Here is a 23,076-nt window from a genome sequence, read left to right as displayed (position 1 = left end):
GTTTGGCAACCCTCTTAAATAGCTTTATGATCTGTCACACTTGAATATGAACATCAGAAATAGGGTTCTTTACATGAAAGATAAAACTAACAGAAAAAAAGCTATGGGAAGAATCAAATTATGCAGGTAGAATGAAACTTAAAACTGCATTGATCTTCTTAGATTTTTACAACTATGAAATAACAGGATAATCTATAAAAGCATAATTTAAACAATTAAAAAGAGCATTTGGAAATTAAAAATATGAGAGCAGAAACAAAAACTTCAAAAGATGGCTTACGAGATAAAGTTAAGAACGTTTCCCAGAAAATGTGTGTGTAGGGAGAATTAGAGTAAGAAGTATCAGAGAAAAGTAAAAAATCATGAGGATCAGTCCATGATGTTCTTCAGCACTGAAGGATGTGAACTTCCAAATAGGTAAGGCCCACTGAATGGCTGGTAGAGTGGATAAAAAATAGTCATTGAGAAATTTCAGAACACTGGGGACAGAAGGAAGAACCTAGAAGTTTCCAGACTGAAAAAAACAGGTATACAAAGGATGAAGAATCTGAATGGCTTTAATTTTCTCAAAATCAAAATTGGAGGACCGGCCCCGTGGCCGAGTGGTTAAGTTCGCGCCCTCTGCTTTGACGGCCCAGGGTTTTGCGGTTTGGATCCTGGTTGCGGACATGGTACTGCTCATCAGGCCATGCTGAGGTGGCATCCCACATGCCACAACTAGAAGGACCCACAACTAAAAATATACAACCATGTACCAGGGGACTTTGGGGAGAAAAAGGAAAAATAAAAAAATCTTTAAAAAAAAAAAATTGGAGGCTGACAGGAGAGTGCACTGTCTTCACATCAGAATTGTGACGGAAAGTTTTCCAAGCTAGACTTCTTTACCCAGCTAAACTATCAAGTGTAAGGATAGAGTAAATATATTTTCAGATACATATGTCAATATTTATCTCCCCTGCATCCTTCCTTGAGAAGGTATGAGAGGATGTACTTCATGAAAACAAGGATGTAAATTAAGAGGAAGAAGACAGGATGCAAGAAACACGAGAGCTATATAGGATAGAGGCAGGGAACCATAGGATGCTAGTGAAAAGACAGCATAAGATGACAGATGTGTATCAGGTGTAGACAGCATCCAGTCCAGATTGATACAGATCGGAAGGCTCAAGGATAGTCTTCAAGATGAAACTGATGCATATGAATTAATATCTTGAGAAAAAAATTTAGGAAGGTTGAATTAGTGACAAGTGTAGAGAAAACAAAGACAGACAATAAGACTTTTATTGATTATGGGGAGAACAAAGTGCTGTTTGTCCTGTGTATACCTTCCGGCGGTCAGTCTGAGACTTGGGCAGTGGTTTCTGTTGTAGTTCAGTTCACAAAGTCTGTGGTGTGCTGTTTATAGTCTAATTCAAGCTTGTGCAGCTCGAGGTTGAGCCCAGAGTTCATAAAAAATTTCTTGGGGCCATTTTCCTGAGCTGTTCCTCTACTCTCTCCCTGGTATTTCTCATTTCCTTGTGTCTCCCTTTTTTGGTCCTGTGGCCAGAAGCCACTCTGCCACGCACTTCATGTGACTCTGCCCATGTCTGGGACCAAGTGGCTGGAGGATAAAAGAAAAAAAGAGTGAAGGTTGGCCCTACTCTCTTGGGGCTAGCCAGCTCTTGTGATTGGAGAGGAAGGTTCCTCTTTCTCAGGGTTGTAGCCTCTTTGGGTCCCTGTTACAGCCACTATTGCTGCCACCTCTGTAACCATGATGGCATTGCTTGGGGTTTGGGACATGAGAGAACAGAGAACAGAGAAAAGAGAAAAATGGGGAGTTTCCCCCACTGTCTCTGAGCAGACCCTTTTAGCTTCCTTTCTAGATCCTTCAGGCAGAACCAGAGAGTTTCTGGAGCTTTCTCTGTCCCTGCTGGTGCCCACTTCCAACCCCTAGTCGAGCCAGGGGATACTAGAGGGTGGAAAAATGGTAAATTCTCTTTGAATACTGGTTGTCGCCCCTAGTCTTCCTGTTATTATTTACTTTTCACAGTTCTCAAATAGCTGCTCCATGCATTTTGTCCAGATGTTATAGCTGCATTTCATAGGAGGGACAAAGTGAAGTGTGCTTGCTCTGTCTTACCAGGAATAGGAACCTATGTAATCATTTAAAAGATAAATTATAACTATAACTATGGCACTATCAGTATATGCCAGACAGTTTGCTAGACTATGAGAATAAGAATATGCAAAGATATTGTACATTATCTCAGTGAACTAATTTGGAAGAATTTATAGACAATAATAGTAAAAATCAGATAGTTGCTGTAATGGAGTGGGAGTCTGAAAGAGTATATAAATCTGTTTGGAGGAGTCTGGTGTACCTATATAGGAGAGGCACTGTTTGTAAGTTATGGAAGATGAATTAGGAGTTTGCTAGATGGACAAGAGAAGGGGAAAGTAGATATAGTGTGTGGGTGACAATTTAGGACAGTTCCAAGAATTAGGTATTGCTGAGTGTAAAGACTTGTGGAGTGATAGAAGAGGTTGTGCAGGTGAGCAGTGACCAGATCTCGAATGCCATATAGAAGAGTTAAGTTTTATATCTTAGGTAATGCCATCAAGTTTGCGTGTGTTAATACATTTTGTTCTTAGTGTATGTGCAGTTTAAGCTCCTTTTCTCCAAAGTTTTTCTATATTGAAATGTAGATGATTGTACATACATTTGTCCTGCGTTTACTTTTCATTCCCCTATTGGAATGTTACATTATTCTTATAATTTAAAAGTAATTTTTTAATTCGAAACTTGGAAATAATCAAAAACATTTAGCAACATAGCTAGGGAATAGTGTAAGTGATCAAACTGGGTGATAAAGACTAAAAACCAATGGATTTGTTTTTTGTAGTTCAATCTGTCTGTAAAGGTTGCTAGAAAAAAGGATTATCAAAAATGCTGTTCAGTGGAAGAAGCAATTGGTGGTTGCTTAATGACTGCTGTAAATCGCATTCACTTAGATTTATAAATTTTGACTTGTTCGTTGCACAATATAGGGGTTCATTATCTTAGTCACATACATACATATAATATAGTATACATTTATGCTATACATAAAATAAATATGTCCCTTCCCCCCCGCCCCGGCCCCCCCAGCCAAATGTACTTGGAAAAGACACTTTAGGATTTTTATAAGTGAGTATATTTTAAAGTTAGTTCGAACTCAGGATCTGCAGATGAGGCTCTTTGGGAAATCTAGTCTGTTAATAAGGAACAGAGTATTGATTTCTTTAATATTTCTTTGTAATACTTTAAATGTGAAGATTAAGTTGTTAACATCTATTCTCTTTGGTTGTATGAATATATTTGCCTATATTCTTAGAAAATATTACCAGACATGGGAGGAAATCCTAGTGAAGGTTGTTTTCTTGTGCACCTTTAATTTATTGTTAGTGAGTTCTTACGTTTATCTCTGTACTTGTGAACAGAGGGTAAATGGCCTCTTAAAAAAAATTCTATTATGAGTGAGATACGTGTAATATCTTTTTTTCCAGATTCATCTTCCCTATAGTAATTTCCCCCAAATTTTGCTTCCTTGATCAGCACTGCTCTTGGTGCCTTATCTATGTTGGTGGGTCGGAAATGAAGCAATTAAATAGGTTAAAATAAATTGTTATGGTTTGTAAATGTAATTTTTGTGTTTTTTGTTTTTGACAGCCGATTTATTTTGCATATTCCCAGCGAGGAAAGAGACAATGCTATCCGAGTGTGTTTTCAGATTGAACTTGCCCATTGGTTTTACTTGGATTTCTACATGCAGAACACACCAGGATTACCTCAGTGTGGGATAAGAGACTTTGCTAAAGCTGATATCCTTTTTATTACTATAATGACTGTCATTCTTGTTAATAAAATATTTTAGCATAGATTTCCTTTTGCTTGTCTTTGAGATTTATAACCTATTAGATAAAACATGCTTGATTTCTAAAAATTGTGAAATATAAATAGTAGGTACAATTTAATAGTATTCTTATTTTTATGTAGAGGACCCCTTGAAGTGTGCACTGATAATTAGAGTTTAATTTGATTTTCTTTTCCTTCAGAAATAACTGGCCTATTTCTAGAACTGATCTGTTTTTTACTTTCCTCTTGCTATTCCATTTAACCTGGTGATCTTTAATCAGATTACTACCTTTCTGAGATAGAAATTCTTAAATAATTATTGAATACTTACTATGTTCAAAGCAGTGTTTTTGGTTCTGTGGCAAATACCAAAGAAATCCTTGCCTTCAAAGAAGCCCCACACCTTCCCCTGTATTTACAAATAAGATAGAAACTTGACATAATTTATTAGTTATAAAAAGATTCACATAAATAGTTAAGATTATAAAAGAAGCTATGTCACAGTGCAAAAAATTGATGAATTTCTAGTGGTCCTGATATTATGTTTTTAGGGTTTGGAAAAAAGAGTGGAAAGATTTTAGGAAAATTTATATTTTTAAGGGAATATAGGATTTTCTAAATAGAAGTAGGCAGTGTGTTCCAGGTAAAGAAAAGAGATTGAGCAAAATTGCAGAGTTGGAAAGAATTAAGGGATATCTTGGAAAGTAAATCAGTTTGTATTGAGCAGAGTGTTCTTACGGGGATATAAAATAGGAGATATGGATGGAAGTATATAGGGGGTATTTGTTGGTTCTTAAATCTTGAGCCTAAGTGCTTTGCTTTTTATTCATTAGGTCATTGTTTTTAACTATAAATCATGTGTTCAAATGAAATTGTACCCACAAGTTTACTGTACTACCCTAGAGATGGAGTAGGAGTAGGTGACCTAAAATAACCCTCATACTCAGCTCCTTGTAATTTTCCTTGAGCCCCATGACATAAGGAACCCCCCAGGGCTCTGCAGAAAATGGATGAAACACTTTGTTGTAGGTAACTGTTAACCATACAGAGTATTTGGGTAGGGCTAAAGAATATTATTCAGATCATTCGAAAATGGTATTCAAGAAGACTTATTTGGCAGGATAGATTGAACCATAGGGTGAACTGTTATATTACTTGAGATGTGGAGCAATAAGATCCCCAGCCATAGTAGAGGAACTACAAACAAAAGACTAAAGGGGCAGATTTAAGTGGAAGAAATAATCAAGCTATTTGACTGATTAAATATGGAGAAGTAAATGAGAAATCAAGGGGAATAGAAGTACCATTGAGCACCGTCTTTGTTAAAGGCTTGGTGATGGATTCTGTGGAGAAATCCTGGAAAACTTTGCTTTTAAGGAGCTATAATCTGGTTAGAGAAATATGATCAAAAGCAGCAAATCCTCTTCTGTGGTTTTGATCGATTTTGCATTGACTTAGAGTTCTACCAGAGCAACTTTATATATTTTGGGGTTCTAGATAAGATTTTGTGTGTGTATACACATGAGTTTTAAACTTTCCTTGCTGTTAAGAAAAATAAAAAACCTCTGTTTTAGTTATGTTTCTTTTAATTCAGTTATATGGAGAAAAAACTTTTATTGCTAGTGTGATAGACTTCATTAAATAACTGAGTACTTACTCTGTGCCAGGCATTGTTCGGTGAACAAGGTCCCTATCTTCAAGAAGAAGAGAGGGAGACAGGAAAGGAAATGATTATAGTGCAGTATGGTAAGTTATGACAGGGTAGTACAGAGTTCAGTAGGAAAAGAGGAGAGGGATACTCAACCCAGATTGAGAAGTAGATCAAAGTTTCCTTTGGAATACGTAGTCTCTGTGAGTAAGGTCTGTGTGAAAGAGTGAAAAAAATATGATTGGGTTGTAGAGTAAGTGGGGTGTGGGACAAGAGAGAAGCCAGAGAGTAAGTCAGGGGCTAAAGCATGTCAGGGTCTCGTAAGCCATGTTTGTTTGGACTTTATCCATAAGAGTAGTGGGAGAATAGAGGAGATTTTTTTTAAATTAAATTTGATTTTGGAGAAAAAATTTCAACTTACAGAGAAGTTGAAACACTATTACAGTGAACTGCCGTCATACCCTTCTTAGGTATTTACCCATTGTTAACGTTTTGCCACATTTGCTTATTTCTCTCTAGGGATGTTTTGAAAGACTGCTCTGGAATAGTGTAGGCAGTGAATTGGAGCAAGGTGAGACTGGGAACCTAGTTAAGATGGTGTTTTGCTAATTTATGAGAGAGGAATGGAAACCTGTGATAGAAGTGAATGGAAGAGGTTAAATTTGAATGATTGGTGTTAACTTGGATGTCTGAGGAGAGGTGGAAGGAAGAATCAGGGATGGTTCCCAGGTTTCGGATTTGAGCAGTTGAGTGGATGGATGTGCCATTCCATTTTTGTTTTTTTTTTTATTGAGTTAATGATAGGTTACAATCTTGTGAAATTTCAGTTGTACATTAATGTTTGTCATTCGTGTTGTAGGTGCACCACTTCACCCTTTGTGCCCACCCCCCACCCCACCTTTCCCCTGGTAGCCACTAATCTGTTCTCTTTGTCCACATTTTTAAATTCCTCATATGAGTGGAGTCATACAGAGATTATCCTTCTCTAACTGGCTTATTTCACTTAACATAATTCCCTCAAGGTCCATCCGTGTTGTTGCAAATGGAATGATTTTGTTCTGTTTTACAGCTGAGTAGTATTCCATTGTATATATATTATGCCATTCCATTTTTAGGAAAATGAGGGGAGATTTTGTAGGGGAGTTGTGGGTTCAGCATGGACAAGTTGGTTTGTGGTATACTGAAGTGGAGAGACTGCCTAGAGTAAAGTTAATAGCGTGAGTTCTGGAGCCGGATTCCTTGGGTTAGCTTCCCATCTTTGCCATTTACTAGCCATACAATCTTGGACAAATTGTGAGGCTTTTCTATGCGTCTGTTTTCTCTTTTGTAAATTGTGCATAGTCTTGTGATTTTTCTTCAGTAAGCACTCAGTAATACGGGTATAGAATGGGTATTCTGGATTTGTTCCTGGGTTGAAGTTTTGCTAGGGAGCTATATTCAGAGAATAGTGGGGCAAAGGAATTTTGTATATTGCTAAGTGATTAATTAAAGTGATGGACCAGATTGTTTAGGGAAGGAAATAAGGGCAGGAGGGTGCTAATATGAGAAAGTAAAACAGTCAAAGATTGATGCAGAATAACGACGATATAGTATGAGTAAATAAAAGAATGCTGCAGAAAGTTATGGTCAGAATGTTTTATTTTAATCAAACTACCAGAATAGTTGTAGTGATGGCAGGGTCTAGAATAGTTGCTATGGGAGTTAGTCCTGGAAGTGGGAATAGATGTGAAGGACAAGGAATACAAGGAGCTGAGGGCAGAGCTTGAGATGAGTTGTCCATGGAGAAATTGACACCATCTAAGGTAATGGTAGCGTTTTGAATGGAAATTACTGTCTAAGTGATTGTTTATATCTAGGGTAGATTTCTCATGTTTTTGAAAAAATGTTTACAATAAAAAGAGTATATAAAAAATTATTAAATTGTTTAAAAAAAAAGATTGTATGTAATCCAAGTGGACGTGTGCTTAAAATTCTTATATTCTTTATTTAATCAGTGTAGCCTTCTATCTTTCTTTTAGAACTACTGTGTAAGGCCCAGTAACCCAGATTCCAGATTCAAAATAATTTGGTTTGGGGTGTCAAGAAAATGAGACAATAGTCAATTAAGAATTGTAGTAAAAATTAGAAATGATAACTAACAATTATTCAGTGCATGTTATAGGGTTTTTTGAATTAAATATGTTATGTCATTAAATAAAAATGGTTTTAAAAAAATTTCCAATCCCATGTTTGTATTGAATTACTTTTATACTTTTAAGTGTGAAGGAAGATTGAAGAGTTGTTAGTGGGGAAATTGATGTCATTTTGGATTAGGTTCTGTTACTTGCTAATTGTGTAGACTTGAGCCAAGTACTTAATAGGTTCTTTTCAAAGTTAATTCCAAGTGTACCTTGAACTGTAGTTGTTTGGTTCAGTTAACTCACTTATTTTGTGGTGGTTTTGGGGTAGGAAAAAAATGGATAAATGTAGAATGTAAATAGTTTCCAAAGTTAAGTCAGTTGATTTAATTTCTTTTGCTAAATCTTTCTTTTTTTGTTAAAGAAGTTGTTTAATGGGTAGAAAAATGAGGTAACACTGATTTGTGGAGACACTGATGCACTTAGAAATTATTAGGTATGTTGTAGGGAGAAGAAAGAGAGAAAAACTGGGTAAGCATCCTCCTCTCTAAACTATTGGAAGTTCTCTCTGTTCCTGGGTATTTTTATATGTTTTTTTCTATGGTTAAATTTTTAATGGAAAAAAATCCATTTATATGAAATTTATACTTAAAGAAAATCTGTGATAACTTTAGAACGCAAAAGGGATTTTACTACACATCTAAAGCCAGTTTTTTATTGGGAAATACCTTTCAGAGTCTTAGCAAGCCCGTGTAGAACCATGGGGCTTTCTGTAATGGTTAATATTGTATCCAAACTTAGTCCCTTTTTTTCTCCCCAAATGAAGGCATGGAATAGTTGAGATTAGCCTAGTGCCTGTCCTTTAACTACAGTGTTGTCATAGATGGTTGACTTTTCAGTCTCTTTGAGGGTCTCTTTAATTCTTACTACAACTATAAAACCAAAACAGATTTTTAAATAGAAAGCTGTAGAACTCATAAAATTTATTTTCATAAAATGAATTAATGTGATGTTTTTATTTAAACCAAACCACCGATCACAATGTGAATATAATGCTGACTTCTTTGAGGGTGTTTTGACGTACCTGTTCTACTAGTTTTTCCATCACCTTTTTTTGGCCCATCTGTTATGAAACTTTCCTTTCTGTATTATCTTGGGAAGTCATTTGACCCTAATGCATCATTTGCATGTTAGGTTTCTTCTGTTTTTAGTAGCCCACAGCAGTTAAGGTAGTACTAGTACCAGTATGGTCTCTGAAAACAAGTAGTAGTGCTTTATACATGTCTTCATCCAAATGACTGAAAATCTGCTCATTTTACATGTTTTTAGATTGTCAAAATGAAAACACAGAATATGTAAGTCTTTGTAGAGGACTTGAAGACCCTTAAGAATATGTCTTCAATGTTAGAAGCACTGTCATAAATTACAGTTTTTCCCAGGCTTTTCATAATTAACAGCGTTGTAGTGATGAGGCATTTGATAGCATGGACTATTGGAAACCTGAGCATATACTTTACAGGTTTAGGTTTTATTTACTTAAAAAAGAAATTATTCTGCCTGATTTTGGGGGGGCATACCCAATCCATTTTGAAACAGGCTAATACCCAGATTTACCTTTCTCTAATATCCTTAGTAAATCTTCATCTTAAAAGTGTTTTTAATTATGAAAGCAGTATATGTGTATGGTAAAGAAATTCAGCAGTAGGATACTTCATTCCTAGTTCTACATCCTGGAGTTGACCACTCTTACCATTCTACCTCTTGCCCATCTATGTGTACTGTATTTCTGTTTCTTGCTATTGGTTTCAGTATCTGTTGACTCCTTATGTGATGAATTTGACTGACTTAATGAGAAGTATTTGAAGTGTTCACATGGTCCTGAATTTATTTAACTTAGGGATCCAGCACTATGAGTATCCAGAGCTTACTTGATTTGTGTCTTGGTTAAATGCAGAAGTTAACAATGACAAGTTTGAGAGAAAACAAATGTGAAAAAACAAAAAAAGGAGTAAACTTAAGTGAGGTGAAGATTTGAGTAATTTCATATAAATACCTGTTTGGTGGAAATACGTCTCTTCCTGTATCTAAGTGCTCAAGATATATTAAGGGAGAAAGTAGCTTCCTTAACATTGTGTATACTCTTCAGTCATTGTCCATTTTTGCTGCCTCAAGGTGAAGATGTGGAAAAAGTTTTGGATGAATGGAAGGAATATAAAATGGGAGTACCAACGTATGGTGCAATTATTCTTGATGAGACACTTGAAAATGTGAGTGTAATAAAATAAAAGATTTTTAGTGAAATAGTCATCAGCTGTTTTCATCCTATTAATAAAATATTTGTGTTATTTCTGTAATGTTCTGACCTGAGGTTTTAAAGTGTACTTAGCTTTTTAGTGCTAAAAGATCAAATTTTTCATATTTTGTCTGCATTTTAGGTCGTAATATTTTATACTTGTTGCAGTATGGCTTATTGCAAAGAAGTGTCACTTCGTTGTTGAAGAAATGCTTTTTAAAATGGGCAGAATGTCTTTCTTCACCCTACTAGTAGTATATTCAGACTCATGGAAGATATCTAAACCAAGTGCTGTGTAAAATTACTGGTGATAACAGTTATCTGAGTAAGGAGAAAAACACCTTTGGCTTTTAGAACCGATGATGGGAAAGGAGGGCAAGTTTTATTTTTATCTTTGCTTATTTTGTAGGTACTACTGGTTCAGGGGTACCTAGCAAAATCAGGCTGGGGATTTCCAAAAGGAAAAGTAAATAAAGAAGAAGCTCCTCATGATTGTGCTGCTAGAGAGGTGAGTTATTGAAGTTTCTAACACAGTGACATTTGGTGGTTATGTTTTGAGGGTCTTTTTAGCTATAGAGACTTACTTGTTTGGACCATCTAATCCTCTTTCCAGAATTTGACTGCATGAAATAACTTATCTTTTATAATATAACTTTTGATTCTTTTGTCCACATCTTTCTATCATTTATTCTTCCCTTGTTTCCGTTTTCTTTCATTGTTCATTTTTATTTATCTTTTTAACTCTTTTTTTTTGATGGTATCTTCTCCACCTTTCCTTTTAGAATTGGATTTGTAATTGGTAAAACATTTTGGTTAAAACTTGTTTTATGTTTATAGTCTTGGCTTCCAGGTAAGTGCACAGTTTGGACTTTTCTAAGAAATTTGCATTGCTCAAAACTCACTGTACCTTCCATTGCCTATAAGATGAAGTTTAATTCTTCAGGTATTGAAACTCCCTCCACTACCCCCAACACAAAACTTAGCCATTCCTAAATTTATCTTTCTTTCTTCTCAGTTAAAAGGATTTATTCTTCGTCCCCTGAATTTGACTGATTTGTTTCAGCCTCTAAACTGTTGCTCATCTTATTTCTCTACCTGGAAAGTTCTCTTGTCTTCCTGCCTATTCAGATCCTATCTAGGTACCTTTCTAGACCCAGCTCAGATTATCCTTTTTCCCTGAAGGACCTTCCCACAGCAATGAGGTAGTTTTCTAGGTCCAGAAAAGACACTACATTAATTGGAATGACAGAAATTTTGGTTAAATTGAGTGAGATCAGCTGTCTCCATAATTGGATCTTCTTGGAGGAACTTGGTGGAAATCAAAACCTAAACTTACAAAACTGAAGAAGTACCCCAATCCCAAGGGATCTACCTGCACCTACCACTACAACCCTCCATCTGATGAGTTTTATACACTGTATTGTAAACAGTCAGGATGATGCAGAAATAGGATATTTGGGGTATGAGAGAGAGAGAGAGTTAACCTGTGAACTGAGGCACCCAGTTTTCACGTTAGTTTATCTTATTTATTTGTTCTCTGCTCTGGGATACCAAGATAAGAGGTTGTCTTGTCCATGTGGTGCTAATTTTAGTAATGATTATAGATCACCACAATGTGTGAGAAAGTACATACAATTTATTCTTATGGCATGGGGCGTAGGAAAATGGAGTGTGGAAGATAGGATCTAAAGAGAGTCTTGTGGGGAGGGGTACAACAATTATGAGAGGTTGTCATCTCCATTTTACAGATGAGGGACTGAAACATAGAGCAGTTTAGTCACATGCCCAAGGTCTGACAGTTAGTAAGCAGCAGAACAGGGATGCAAACCCTGGTGGTTGGGCTCTGGAGTCCATGTTCTCCACTGCTATGATACAGGCAGCCAAGGAATATTTGTAAATGGGTATTTCTAAACGTACACATGCACCAATGAAAACAGAAGGAATTTGTAATTTTTAAGTATATCTTTTTCTAACAACACGTACCTTTCTGATTTGGATCAATATGAATTTTTTTCTTCTGTTTTAGGATTTTTGTCTGGCTCTGAGGAAAGCACAGGTATTCTGCCGATCCATAGTCCCTTAATTTCAGGGGAAAAGGTTACCCTTTGATAATAAGAATTCTAACTTAAAACCTTTCCTATCTAAATTACATCCTCTTTTTGCTGATAAAGGAACTTGTCAGAAAAGATTTGGCTTTAATTCCTGTAAGTTTTTGGATTAGAATTTTTAAAGGCAAGTGTTTTGACTGTTATTCCTGATTTTTGAATGACTACCTTTGTCATAAAGAGAGAAAAGTTTTGAGGTTAAGGTGGAACATTGCTGTCTTAGTCCACTCAGGCTGCCATAACGAAATATTGCAGCCTAGGTGGCTGAAACTGCAGAAATTTATTTCTCACCGTTTTGGAGGCTAGCAAGTCCAAGATCAAGGTGCCTGCTTCTTTGGTTCCTGGTGAGGACTCTAAGCTTGCAGATGGCTGCCTTTTCACTGTGTGCTCGTGTGACCTTTCCTGGGTGCTTGTGTGAGTGCAGAGAGTGTGCTCTCTCTCTTCCTCCTCTTACAAGGGCACCAGCCCTATTGGTTTAGGGCCCCGCCCTTAGGACCTCATTTAACCTTTATCATCTCCTTTTAGGCCTTGTTTCCAAATACCATTACATTGGGGGTTAGATCTTCAACATGAATTTTGAAGGGGCGCAGTTCAGTCCTAGCAGTTGCCATTTTTGAGAGATGAAAGCATTCATCTAGCTGTCCTAGAGTTGCAGTATGTGCTTCTGCCGCTTGGTGGTACTGCAGCATAATAGAAACAGGGAACCACCGGTGTTAAGTCTTAGTTGAAAACCAGATTGTTATTCTATCCTTTATAGGAGTTTATATTAATGTCACATTGTTCCTTTTAATTTTCACTTGTATTAACATATAAGGAGAAGTTTTGTCTTAATTTTCTACTTGTCTTTAGTTAGACTTAGGCTGATGTCCTAAGTACTTTTTCTCTTGAAGTTATGTAGTTCTGCCATGGGTGCTTACCCATATTTTAAGTGGTTAATAACATTTTAATTTGGTTATTATTATAACAGTTTTATTTGGTTTATTATAATTATATTAATGTTATTATTTCACTATATATGGCATCCAGAGATGTTTTGTTATGCTGTGGCAGAATGTGACACATCCTATAAAGACTGTGTATGTGGGCTGAGCTGAAAGAACCAGTGGTAAGCAGGCTTCTTAGGGAGAAGGTATGAATAATTGTAAGTGGAAAGCTAAGGGCCATCTTAATTAGTAATTTCCAATCTTCTCTTTGACCTTTTGGTTCACCTTTGTTAGTTGGGTTATTTCTGATCACTTTTATTCAGTGAAGTAGATTTAGGACAAAGGTGAAAAGTGTTTTCTAGATATTGTTGAAAGGATGTGTTAGGATAACCTCAGTATATTTTTGTCGTCAGTTGTGGTGAAATACCAGCCATTCTTGAAAACAAGCAAATGATACTTGGCAGTTCACTTGTGGTTTCAGGATTTCATATTGTTGCTTTTGTTTGACAAAACAATATATTTTATTGTAATGAAGCTGACTTTACTATGCATTTATATGATTTAATCTTGATAGAATTTGTACAGGGGAACTATTGGTTGGTTTATTCTATCTCTTCCTGTAGGCTTATAGGACACAGATTATAGGTGGAGAATTTCATTGTCTGTCTATGCTGGTGCTCTTTGGGTGGCTCATTTTTAAATCTTACTTAGAGATTTTTATCTGATATCATTGGAGAAGTTAATGCTATTCCATGTGCCAGGAAAATTGACTATGAATTATAATACAAGAATACGTTTGATTCACAGAAAATGTGGCATTAACATTTTTGTCTTTGATGTTTGTACATGTAAGTGATCTATTAAAGATTTTTTCTGGGAAATGTTTGATGAGAGTGAATACCCGATTTTAGAGTCAAATCAATCTTTATCACTTTCAGAATTGAGATCATATCTGTTACTTTATTATATTTGTTCTTAGTTTGATTGTACAGGGCTTGAAGCTACCTGTGTTAGCAGTGACGGCCCTTTTCATTTTGCCTCATACTATACTACTTCCTCTTTCGAGCTATCTAAATGGAATGCCCTTTTCTTCTTACCTATCTGGCAAACTCCAGTTCATCCTTCAAGTCCTAGCTCAGATGTATCTGGCAGAATAGGATACTGTCCATGACAGCCTTCCGAAGGTGAGCACCCCAACTCACAACTCACGCTTCACCTCTACCCAGGGCTGAGTTAGGCACCCTGATTCTGTACTCCCACAGGACCCTCCTACCTTTTGGAACGTATATCATTTTACAATTATTTTTCTCTTTTTTTAGGCTGAGCTCCTTAAGCAGTGCTTGCTTTTATTCATTTCTGAAGTCAGTGCCTAGGACAGTATTTGTCACTTAGTAAGCACACAGTACATATTTGAATGCACAAAAACCAACTAAACATTAATTATATGTGACTCCTTAAAAATTGCGTTAATACTGAGATAATTTCAAGTATAGTGAAAATAGTAAGAAGAATACAAAAAAAAGACTCACCCATTAATATTTTGCTGGTTTTGCTTTATTACTTTTGATACATATGTATGTGTGGTTTTTATTATTATTGCTGAATAATTTAGGAGTAAATTGCACATATAATGCTCCTTAACCCTTAATATTGTGCATGTAAATTTTAAGAACTTGGAAGTTCTCTAATATAATCACAGTGTAATTATCAAATTCAGGAATGTAACATTGATAGGAGCTGTTATCTAATGGACAGTTCATATTCAGATTTACTAATTGCCCCGTCATGGTCTTTTTCAGCTGTTTCTACCGTGTCCCCCATCCAGGGCCATGTGTTGTATTTGCATTTAATTATTGTGTGTCCTCAGTCTCCTTTTAATCTGAAGCGATTCCTCAGTCCTTCTGTAACACTTACTTTATTAAGGGAATATTCAGTTAGATACTGTTTGTACACAAAGGTAACAGGCTTTGCTCTCAAGGAACTTAAGACTATACAATTTACAGCATAGTTTCTAATTATTATACAGACTTAACGTGACTAGGTATGTATACTTACTTCCAATTATAAGGTATTCAAAGGAGGGAACTAAAGAGAATAGTTGTAAAAACAGAATTAAGTACCATCCATAAATTATCTTTTGAACTTTTTTTGTTGAAGGATAAAAACATACAGTGCACTAATCTTAACAGTTTGTTTTTATGTATGTATATACCTGTGAAACTACCACGCGGTTTAAAATACAGAATCTTTCCAGCGCCTCAGAAGATTTTTTCCTGCCCCTTCTCCATCAATACCTGTTTTCCCCCACACTTCCTAGAGGGAACCACTATTTTGACTTCTGTCACCATTGATTATTTTTGCCTGTTCTTGAGCTTCATATAAATAGGATTTTGCAGTAGGTACTCTTTTTGTTTTGTGTCTTTGGCTCAATATAATGCCTTTAAGATTCATCTGTATTGTTGCATATATCGGTAGTTGGTTCTTTTTTAATTGTTCTGTGTAGTGTTCTAGTGTACAAATATACCACAATTCCTTATCCATTCTCTAATGCATTGGATTTTATCCAGTTTTTGGCTATTATGAGTAAAACTGCTGTCAATATTGTAAATAAGCCCTCATTTCTCTAGGAGTGGACTTACTGAGTCATAGGGAAGCTGCGTACCTACTACCAATAGTTTTCCACGTATAATTTTACCAATTTACATTCCCACCACCTGCATATGAGAGTTCTAGTTGTCCTGGCCGCCTCGTGGAATTACCAATTTAAAAAATGTTATCCCATGTTCATGGATGGGAAGAATTAATATTGCTAAAATGTCATTACTACCAAAACCCGTCTGTAGATTCAGTGCAATCCCTGTCAAGATTCCAGTGGCAGTTTTTACAGAAATGGACAAAACAATCCTAAAATTTATATGGAACCACAAAAGACTCCGAATTGCCAAAGCAATCCTGAGAAAGAAGAACAAAGTGGGAGGCATCACACTTCCTTATTTCAAGCTATCCAGTAAAGCTATACAGTGATCAAAACAGTATGATACTGGTGTAAAAACGGACACACAGATCAGTGGAACAGAGTTAAGAGCCCAAGAATAAACCCAAGCATATACAGTCAGTGAATATTTGATAAGGGAGTGGAGAAAACTCAACTGAGAAATGGTGCCAGGAAAATTGGGTATTCACATGTAAAAGAATGAAACTAGACCCTTATCTTATACCACTTAGAAAAATTAACTTAGATTAAAGGCTTAAGTGTAAGACCTGAAACCATGAAACTCCTAGAAGAAAATATAGGAAAAATGCTCCTTGGCATGAGTTTTGGCATTGATTCTTTGAATGTGACACCTAAAGCACAAGCCACAAAATATTAAAATAAAAAGTGAGACTATATCATAAACTAAAAAGCTTTTGCATAGCGGAAGACAATCAACAAAGTGAAAAGACAGCCTACAGAATGGGAAAAAGTATTTGCAAACCATTTATCTAATAAGGGGTAATATCCAAAATATATAAAGAACTCATACAACTCAATAGCAGAAAAGCTAATAATCCCATTAAAAAATGGGCAAAAGACCTGAATAGACATTTTTTTAAAGAAGATATATGAATGGCCAGTAAGTACATGAAAAGATGCTCAACATCACTAGTCATTAGGGAAATGCAAATCAAAACCACAATGAGATATTGCCTCACACCTGTTAGAATGGCTGTCATCAGAAAGACAAGAGAGAATGAATGAATGCTGGCAAGGATGTAGAGAAAAAGGAAACCTTGTGCACTTTTGGTGGGATTGTAAACTGGTACAGCTATTGTGGAAAAACAGTGTGGAGGATCCTCACAGTAGATCCCCAAAATTAGAGCTACCAAATGATCCAGCGATTCCACTTCTGGGAATCTATACAAAGGAAACGAAAGCACTAACTTGAAAAGATATCTGCACTCTCATGTTCATAGTAGCATTATTTACGACAGCCAAGATATGGAGACAAACGAAGTGTCCATTGACGGATGACTGGATAAAGAAGTTGTGATTTATATATATATTTACACACACAATTTACACAATATATATTTACACATATGTATATCTGCACTCTCTATATATACTTATACACACAGTGAAATATTATTCAATGAGGAAATCTTGCCATTTGCGAAAACATGGATGGACCTAGAGGGAATTATGGTAAGTGAAATAAGTTAAACAGGGCAAGACAAATACTGTATGATTTTGCTTTTATGTGGAATCTGAAAAAAAAAAAACCAACCTAACTCATAGTAAAAGAGATCAGATTTGTGGTTACCAGGGGCGGGGGATGGGGGGTAGAAATTGGAGGAAAGTAGTCAAAAGGTACAAATTTCCAGTTATAAGATAAATACATACTAGAGATACGTACAACATGATAACTAATTGACATTGCTGTATGATATATATGAAAGTTGTTAACAGTAGAACTTTTGAGTTCTCATCACAAGGAAAAGAATTTGTTTTTCTTGCATGTATATAGGGTGGTGGATGCTAACTAAACTTATTGTGGTAATCATTTTACAATATATGTAAGTGAAACCATTATTCTATATACCTTAACCTTATATAGTGATGATATATGTCAATGATATCTCAGTAAAACTGGAGAAAGATTTTATGGTCATTTTGCAATATATACAAATATTGAATCATTGTGTTGTACACCTGAAGCTAATATAATGTTGTATGTTGATTATATCTAAATTTAAAAAAACTTTAGGGGCTGGCCCCGTGGCCGAGTGGTTAAGTTCGCGCTCTGCTGCAGGCTGCCCAGTGTTTCGTTGGTTTGAATCCTGGGCACGGACATGGCACTGCTCATCAAACCACGCTGAGGCAGTGTCCCACATACCACAACTAAAAGGACCCACAACAAAGAATATACAACTATGCACCGGGGGGCTTTGGGGAGAAAAAGGAAAAAATAAAATCTTTAAAAAAAAAAAACAAAAAACATTAGCAATTCTGCTGGAAATGTAATGGTATATCATTGTGCTTTTTTTTGCGGGGGTGGGGAAGATTAGCCCTGAACTAACACCTGCTGCCAATCCTCCTCTTTTTGCTCAGGAAGGCTGGCCCTGAGCTAACATCCATGCCCATCTTCCTCTACTTTATACGTGGGACGCCTACCACAGCATGACTTGCCAGGTGGTGCCATGTCTGCACCTGGGATCCGAACTGGAGAACCCCAGGCCGCTGAAGTGGAACATCTGCACTTAACCGCTGTGCCACTGGGCCAGCCCCTCATTGTGTTTTAATTTGTATTCTCCTGAAGTTTATAGTGATGTTGAGCACATTATCATATTCTTATTGGCCGTTTGAATGTCCTCTTTTATTAAGTATCCACTTATGTTACCCATTTTTTTATAGTTGAGTTACTTACTGATATATAGGACTTTTTAACATATTCTACATTTGAGTGTATTGTGACTGTCTTCTGGTTTATGTCTTTGCTTTTGACTCTCTTAATGGAGCCTTTGATGAAGAGAAACAATTTCATACATCACTGATGTATAAACTTAGGTAAACCAGCCTTTCCCTTTTTTTTGAGAAAGATTAGCCCTGAGCTAACATCTGCCACCAATCCTCCTCTTTTTGCTGAGGAAGACTGGCCTTGAGCTAACATCTCTGCCCATCTTCCTCTATTTTATATGTGAGATGCCACCACAGCGTGGCTTGATAAGTGGTGTGTAGGTCTGCTTCTGGGATCTGAACTTGCGAACCCCAGGCTGCCAAACCAGAGCGTGCGAACCCAACCGCTATGCCACTGGGCTGGCCCCAAAACCAGTCTTAATTGTTACAGTTATAAATCCAATATCCATCAAAATTGAATTATAATCGAAAACGGTTTTAAGCACTGTCTCATGCAGTAGAGTTTCAAAGAAGGGAAAACCAGAGCATCTGGACCTTTGCTTTAATGGGAACACTCAGATAGCATACATGAGTTATGAAGTGAATCTACGTGATTGATGGTTTAATTATATTGTCTTATGAATACAAATGTTAAAATTTGGGGAAGTGGGAAACCAAGACACTTCTATCACTGAGCCTTCAGAATTTTATTTTGAACAAGGTATATAGTTTGATATGGTTGAATGTGAGTGATCACCTCTACAATAGACAGTTTCTATATATACCTATGTAACACCAAATGTAGATATAAAGAAACACAGGACAAGAAAACTAACTTTCTTTTGATATCACATATGTACATCTGTACACAGTCTGTCATTTCCAGAAGTGGGAAATACAAATAATCTTTCTCCTTTTCTATATACTGTAGAACAATTTTCGAGTGAGTATATTAACCCAGTTCTTAAAATTAGGAACAAAAGGTTTAGCATAGTTAGGAGTATACAGAAATGGTGATAGAAATGAGTTAGATGTTATGGAGGAGCTTAAATTGGAAGACTACACATGCCTGAGAGAAGTGCAGATGTCCCCTTATTGAGGAAGGTAGAAAGATGTACATGAACTGACAAGAGAAGCAGGGAAGAGACAAAAGGAATGGGTAGAAAATAGCTCCTCCGTACTCATACCTTGCAAGAGATTCGTGCCCCTGCATGTGTTTTGATGTCTTCTGTCCCACTGATTGGTTAGGAGATGCTGAAACTAGAGGGAAGGAGAGGAACTCCAGCATAAAAGATCTGCGGTGGTTTCTGCAGCTGCTGTGAATCCAAAGCCTTTTTGATTTTGAGGGTGAAAAGGGGAAGGACTTTGTCAGAGTAATACAAATGTTATTTGAGGGAGAACTTTAAGGCTAGAAGAGACCGGTGGTTTTTATTTTAAACAGAAGCCCAGTATATTAATCTGGGCAACCAGAGCATGACTTCTCTGGTTGAAGGAAAGGGTAAGAGTTAGATGTAACATTAATTCCTGAGATTTATATTCTCTCGGTTCCTCCTCCCCCAGTCCTTGAGGCACTACTGAGGGCAGACAGTTTTAGAAGCATTAAGCTAGTTCACTAGTGTCCAGTTCTTTAGTGTTGACGATTACAACCCCTCTCCCAACACACACACCTGCACACAAATGTGGTTGTGGCTGTACTTTTGGAATCTGTCCATTTAATGTTAGTATTCAAGCAATTCAATTTTCATGTTTGAAAAGTAGTTTTATTCATATAAGACATTTTTTAGTTTGTAGTTTTCTGTACATATAGATTCATGGATACTGTGAATAAAATCCATATGTGGTCCCCAGTGATATAATTCCCACAGATTGGGATGTATTTTATATGGGATATATTCTAATCTGATGTATTGTAACATCTTAAGAGTTCGGGGGGGGGTGATGCTGGCCCTGTGGCTGAGTGGTTAAGTTTGCAGCTCTGCTTTGGTGGCCCAGTGTTTCACTGGTTTGGATCCTGGGCGCAGACATGGCACCGCTCGTCAGGCCACGTTGAGGCGGCGTCCCACATGCCACAGCTAGAAGGACCCAAAACTGAAAATACACAACTATGTACTGGAGGGATTTGGGGAGAAGAAGCAAAAAGAAAAAAAAAGAGTTCTGGGCCCAACAAACAATTCTCAGACACCAGTTGAGTGTCCTACAATTCATCTCAATTCTGGCATTCTCGACCCACAGGGAGTTAACAGATTCCACAGGTTAAGGGCTCAGTTCTACCAGACTGTCCTCAACTTCAGATGCCAGTTGCAAGTCCATGTTGTCACTTGTGTATCTGACTGAGTGGCTGTAGATTGGAGGTTCCATTGACTCCCTCCTTGGGTTTGATTCATTTGCTGGGTGGCTCACAGAACTCAGAGAAACATTTTACTTACTAGATCACTGGTTTATCATAGGAGGATATAATTCAGGAACAGGCAGATGGAAGAGATGCATAGGGCAGGGTATGGGGAAAGGGCAGGGAGTTTACATGCTGTTCCTAGCACACCACTTTCCCCAAATCTCACGTGTTCACCAACCTAGAAGCTCTCTGAACCCCATTCTTTTGGGTTTTAATGGAGGCCTCGTTACGTAAGCATGATTGACTAAATCATTGGTCACTTGGTGATTGAGCTCAATCTCCAACCTCTCTCCTCTCCCTGGAGGAGGGGGTGAGGTGGGGTGGAGGTGAGACTGAAAGTTCCAACCCTTGAATCACGTGCTTGGTTCTGGCAATCAGCCCACATTCGGTGGGGCTCAAAAGTCACCTCATTAACATAACAGACACCTTTGTTGCTTTCATCATTTAGGAAATTCCAAGGGTTTTAGGAGCTCTGTACCAGAAAGGGGGACAAAGACCAAATAAATATATACTTCTTATTGTAAATAACAGTATCACACATCTCCCTTCATTGAATAGGTGAAGAAACAGGCTCAGATATATAAACAAGTTTTTCCATAGTCAAACAGTTAAGTAGAGGCAGAGCTAGAACTAGGCTCTGGAATATTCTGACTTCCTGCCTAGTGTTTGCATACCATTAATTGCCTGGATATTTCTGAATTTTTGCCTTTGAAATAAACAGATTTTAATGAACTGGAGGGTCTAACAGTAAAAATGGAAAATCATTCAGATTTGTTGTTTTCAGGTCTTTGAAGAAACTGGTTTTGATATCAAAGATTATATTTGTAAGGATGATTACATTGAACTTCGAATCAATGACCAGCTTGCTCGTTTGTACATCATTCCAGGAATTCCAAAAGACACAAAATTTAACCCAAAGACCAGAAGAGAAATTCGGGTATGTAATTGAAAATATTTTCAGTATAGTATTTCAATTGAATGAAGTAGGAAATTGCTTTTAGAAACTCCTTGATAATAATTAACTCAATGAATTATTTTCTTCTTGTGTTTAGAACATTGAGTGGTTCTCCATTGAGAAATTGCCCTGTCATAGAAATGATATGACCCCAAAATCCAAACTTGGTTTGGCACCTAACAAATTTTTTATGGCCATTCCCTTTATCAGGTATGTTCATGTTTCTTGAATACAAAACTAACCTTCATAATTCTGATAGTCAGCTTCTTAATGCAGCCAAGTTTTAAAAGTAAATAATATTTCCGTAGACCATTACGGGACTGGCTTTCTCGAAGATTTGGAGATTCCTCAGACAGTGACAATGGATTTTCCTCAGCTGGTAGCACACCAGCTAAACCCACTGTGGAAAAATTGAGGTAAAGAAATACATTCATAGGATTCTGACTTTCTGATAGTTTTTAAATACAGTAGCATTTTACTTCTAAAGTTTTTAGAGGTGTTGGATTCCTTTTTATAGGTACTGTTTTGTTACTGCTCTCACAGATGAAAAAAAATTTTTTTAAGGGTTTTTGATGAGATGAAAAAGGTTAATTGGAGCTGGAAAAGAGCTTCAGGCACATTTAAAAATAGTATACACAAGAGGGTACCAACTTTTTAGATGGATAGATAGAACATGAGGAAAAGAAGAAAAACTTCTGTCTTTGTGAGTGTGTTTATATTGTTACTTCTGTTTTCATATTCTCCTTTAGAGATAATTGAGTTTCTGAAGATGATTGAATGGGGGTATATTGAAGTCTGTTTTTGTGTAGAGGAGATGAGCGATGGTGATGCTTAATTTGTTCACAAAGAACTGTGAAGACTTGGGCTTTCTTGATTTCTTTCCCTAGCATAGACTGTGTATTATAAAGAGTGACTAGTACATGCACATGAACCACAAAGCACATTTCCTTGGTTGGAACTTAATTGTATCCAAATCACAATGGTGGAGTAGGCTGAGTGAGTAATTTTGTTAAATAAGCATATTTATTTGTAATCAGCTTGCTAGAACTTTGCCTGTGTTAGCTTCAGAGAGTTGCTTTTTGCATTTTCTCTAATTTAGATGTTCTGTTTTTATCCTAGAGCTTCAGAAATTAAACAATAGAAGTAAACCACATCTACAGTCAATATTTTTTAACTACGTAGGGAATATCCCATTTTAGTTGAGTTTTATGAGGATGAGAGCTTGGACTAAATGCCTTGAGAGTCATTTCTGCTTTTCAGAATCTATGATTATAATCACCAAATTATATACTACTAGACGTAAGTGAAACAGTATAGAAAAAGTAACGTAGACCAGAATGCAGCTCAGATTAAAAAGAAACAAAGACACTACTAAAAAGTTACTATGAAATA

The 23,076-nt window shown here is 36.6% G+C and overlaps 1 protein-coding gene across 1 annotated transcript in view; it reads left to right on the top strand.

The window, feature by feature from the left end:
* Positions 1–23,076, top strand: part of DCP2 (decapping mRNA 2) — a 55,004-nt gene that overhangs the window by 15,814 nt on the left and 16,114 nt on the right. The window contains exons 4-9 of the mRNA XM_008531759.2: positions 3,689–3,840; positions 9,779–9,906; positions 10,342–10,440; positions 21,514–21,666; positions 21,782–21,894; positions 21,993–22,100. Of these exons, the coding sequence (XP_008529981.2) occupies positions 3,689–3,840; positions 9,779–9,906; positions 10,342–10,440; positions 21,514–21,666; positions 21,782–21,894; positions 21,993–22,100 (753 nt within the window). The remainder of the gene's footprint in view (positions 1–3,688; positions 3,841–9,778; positions 9,907–10,341; positions 10,441–21,513; positions 21,667–21,781; positions 21,895–21,992; positions 22,101–23,076) is intronic.

Source organism: Equus przewalskii, chromosome 13 (genome assembly GCF_037783145.1).
Source record: "Equus przewalskii isolate Varuska chromosome 13, EquPr2, whole genome shotgun sequence".
NCBI classification, from domain to species: Eukaryota; Metazoa; Chordata; class Mammalia; order Perissodactyla; family Equidae; genus Equus; species Equus przewalskii.
Note: the sequence above shows the minus strand (reverse complement) of the source record. Positions and strands in the feature narration are given on the sequence as shown.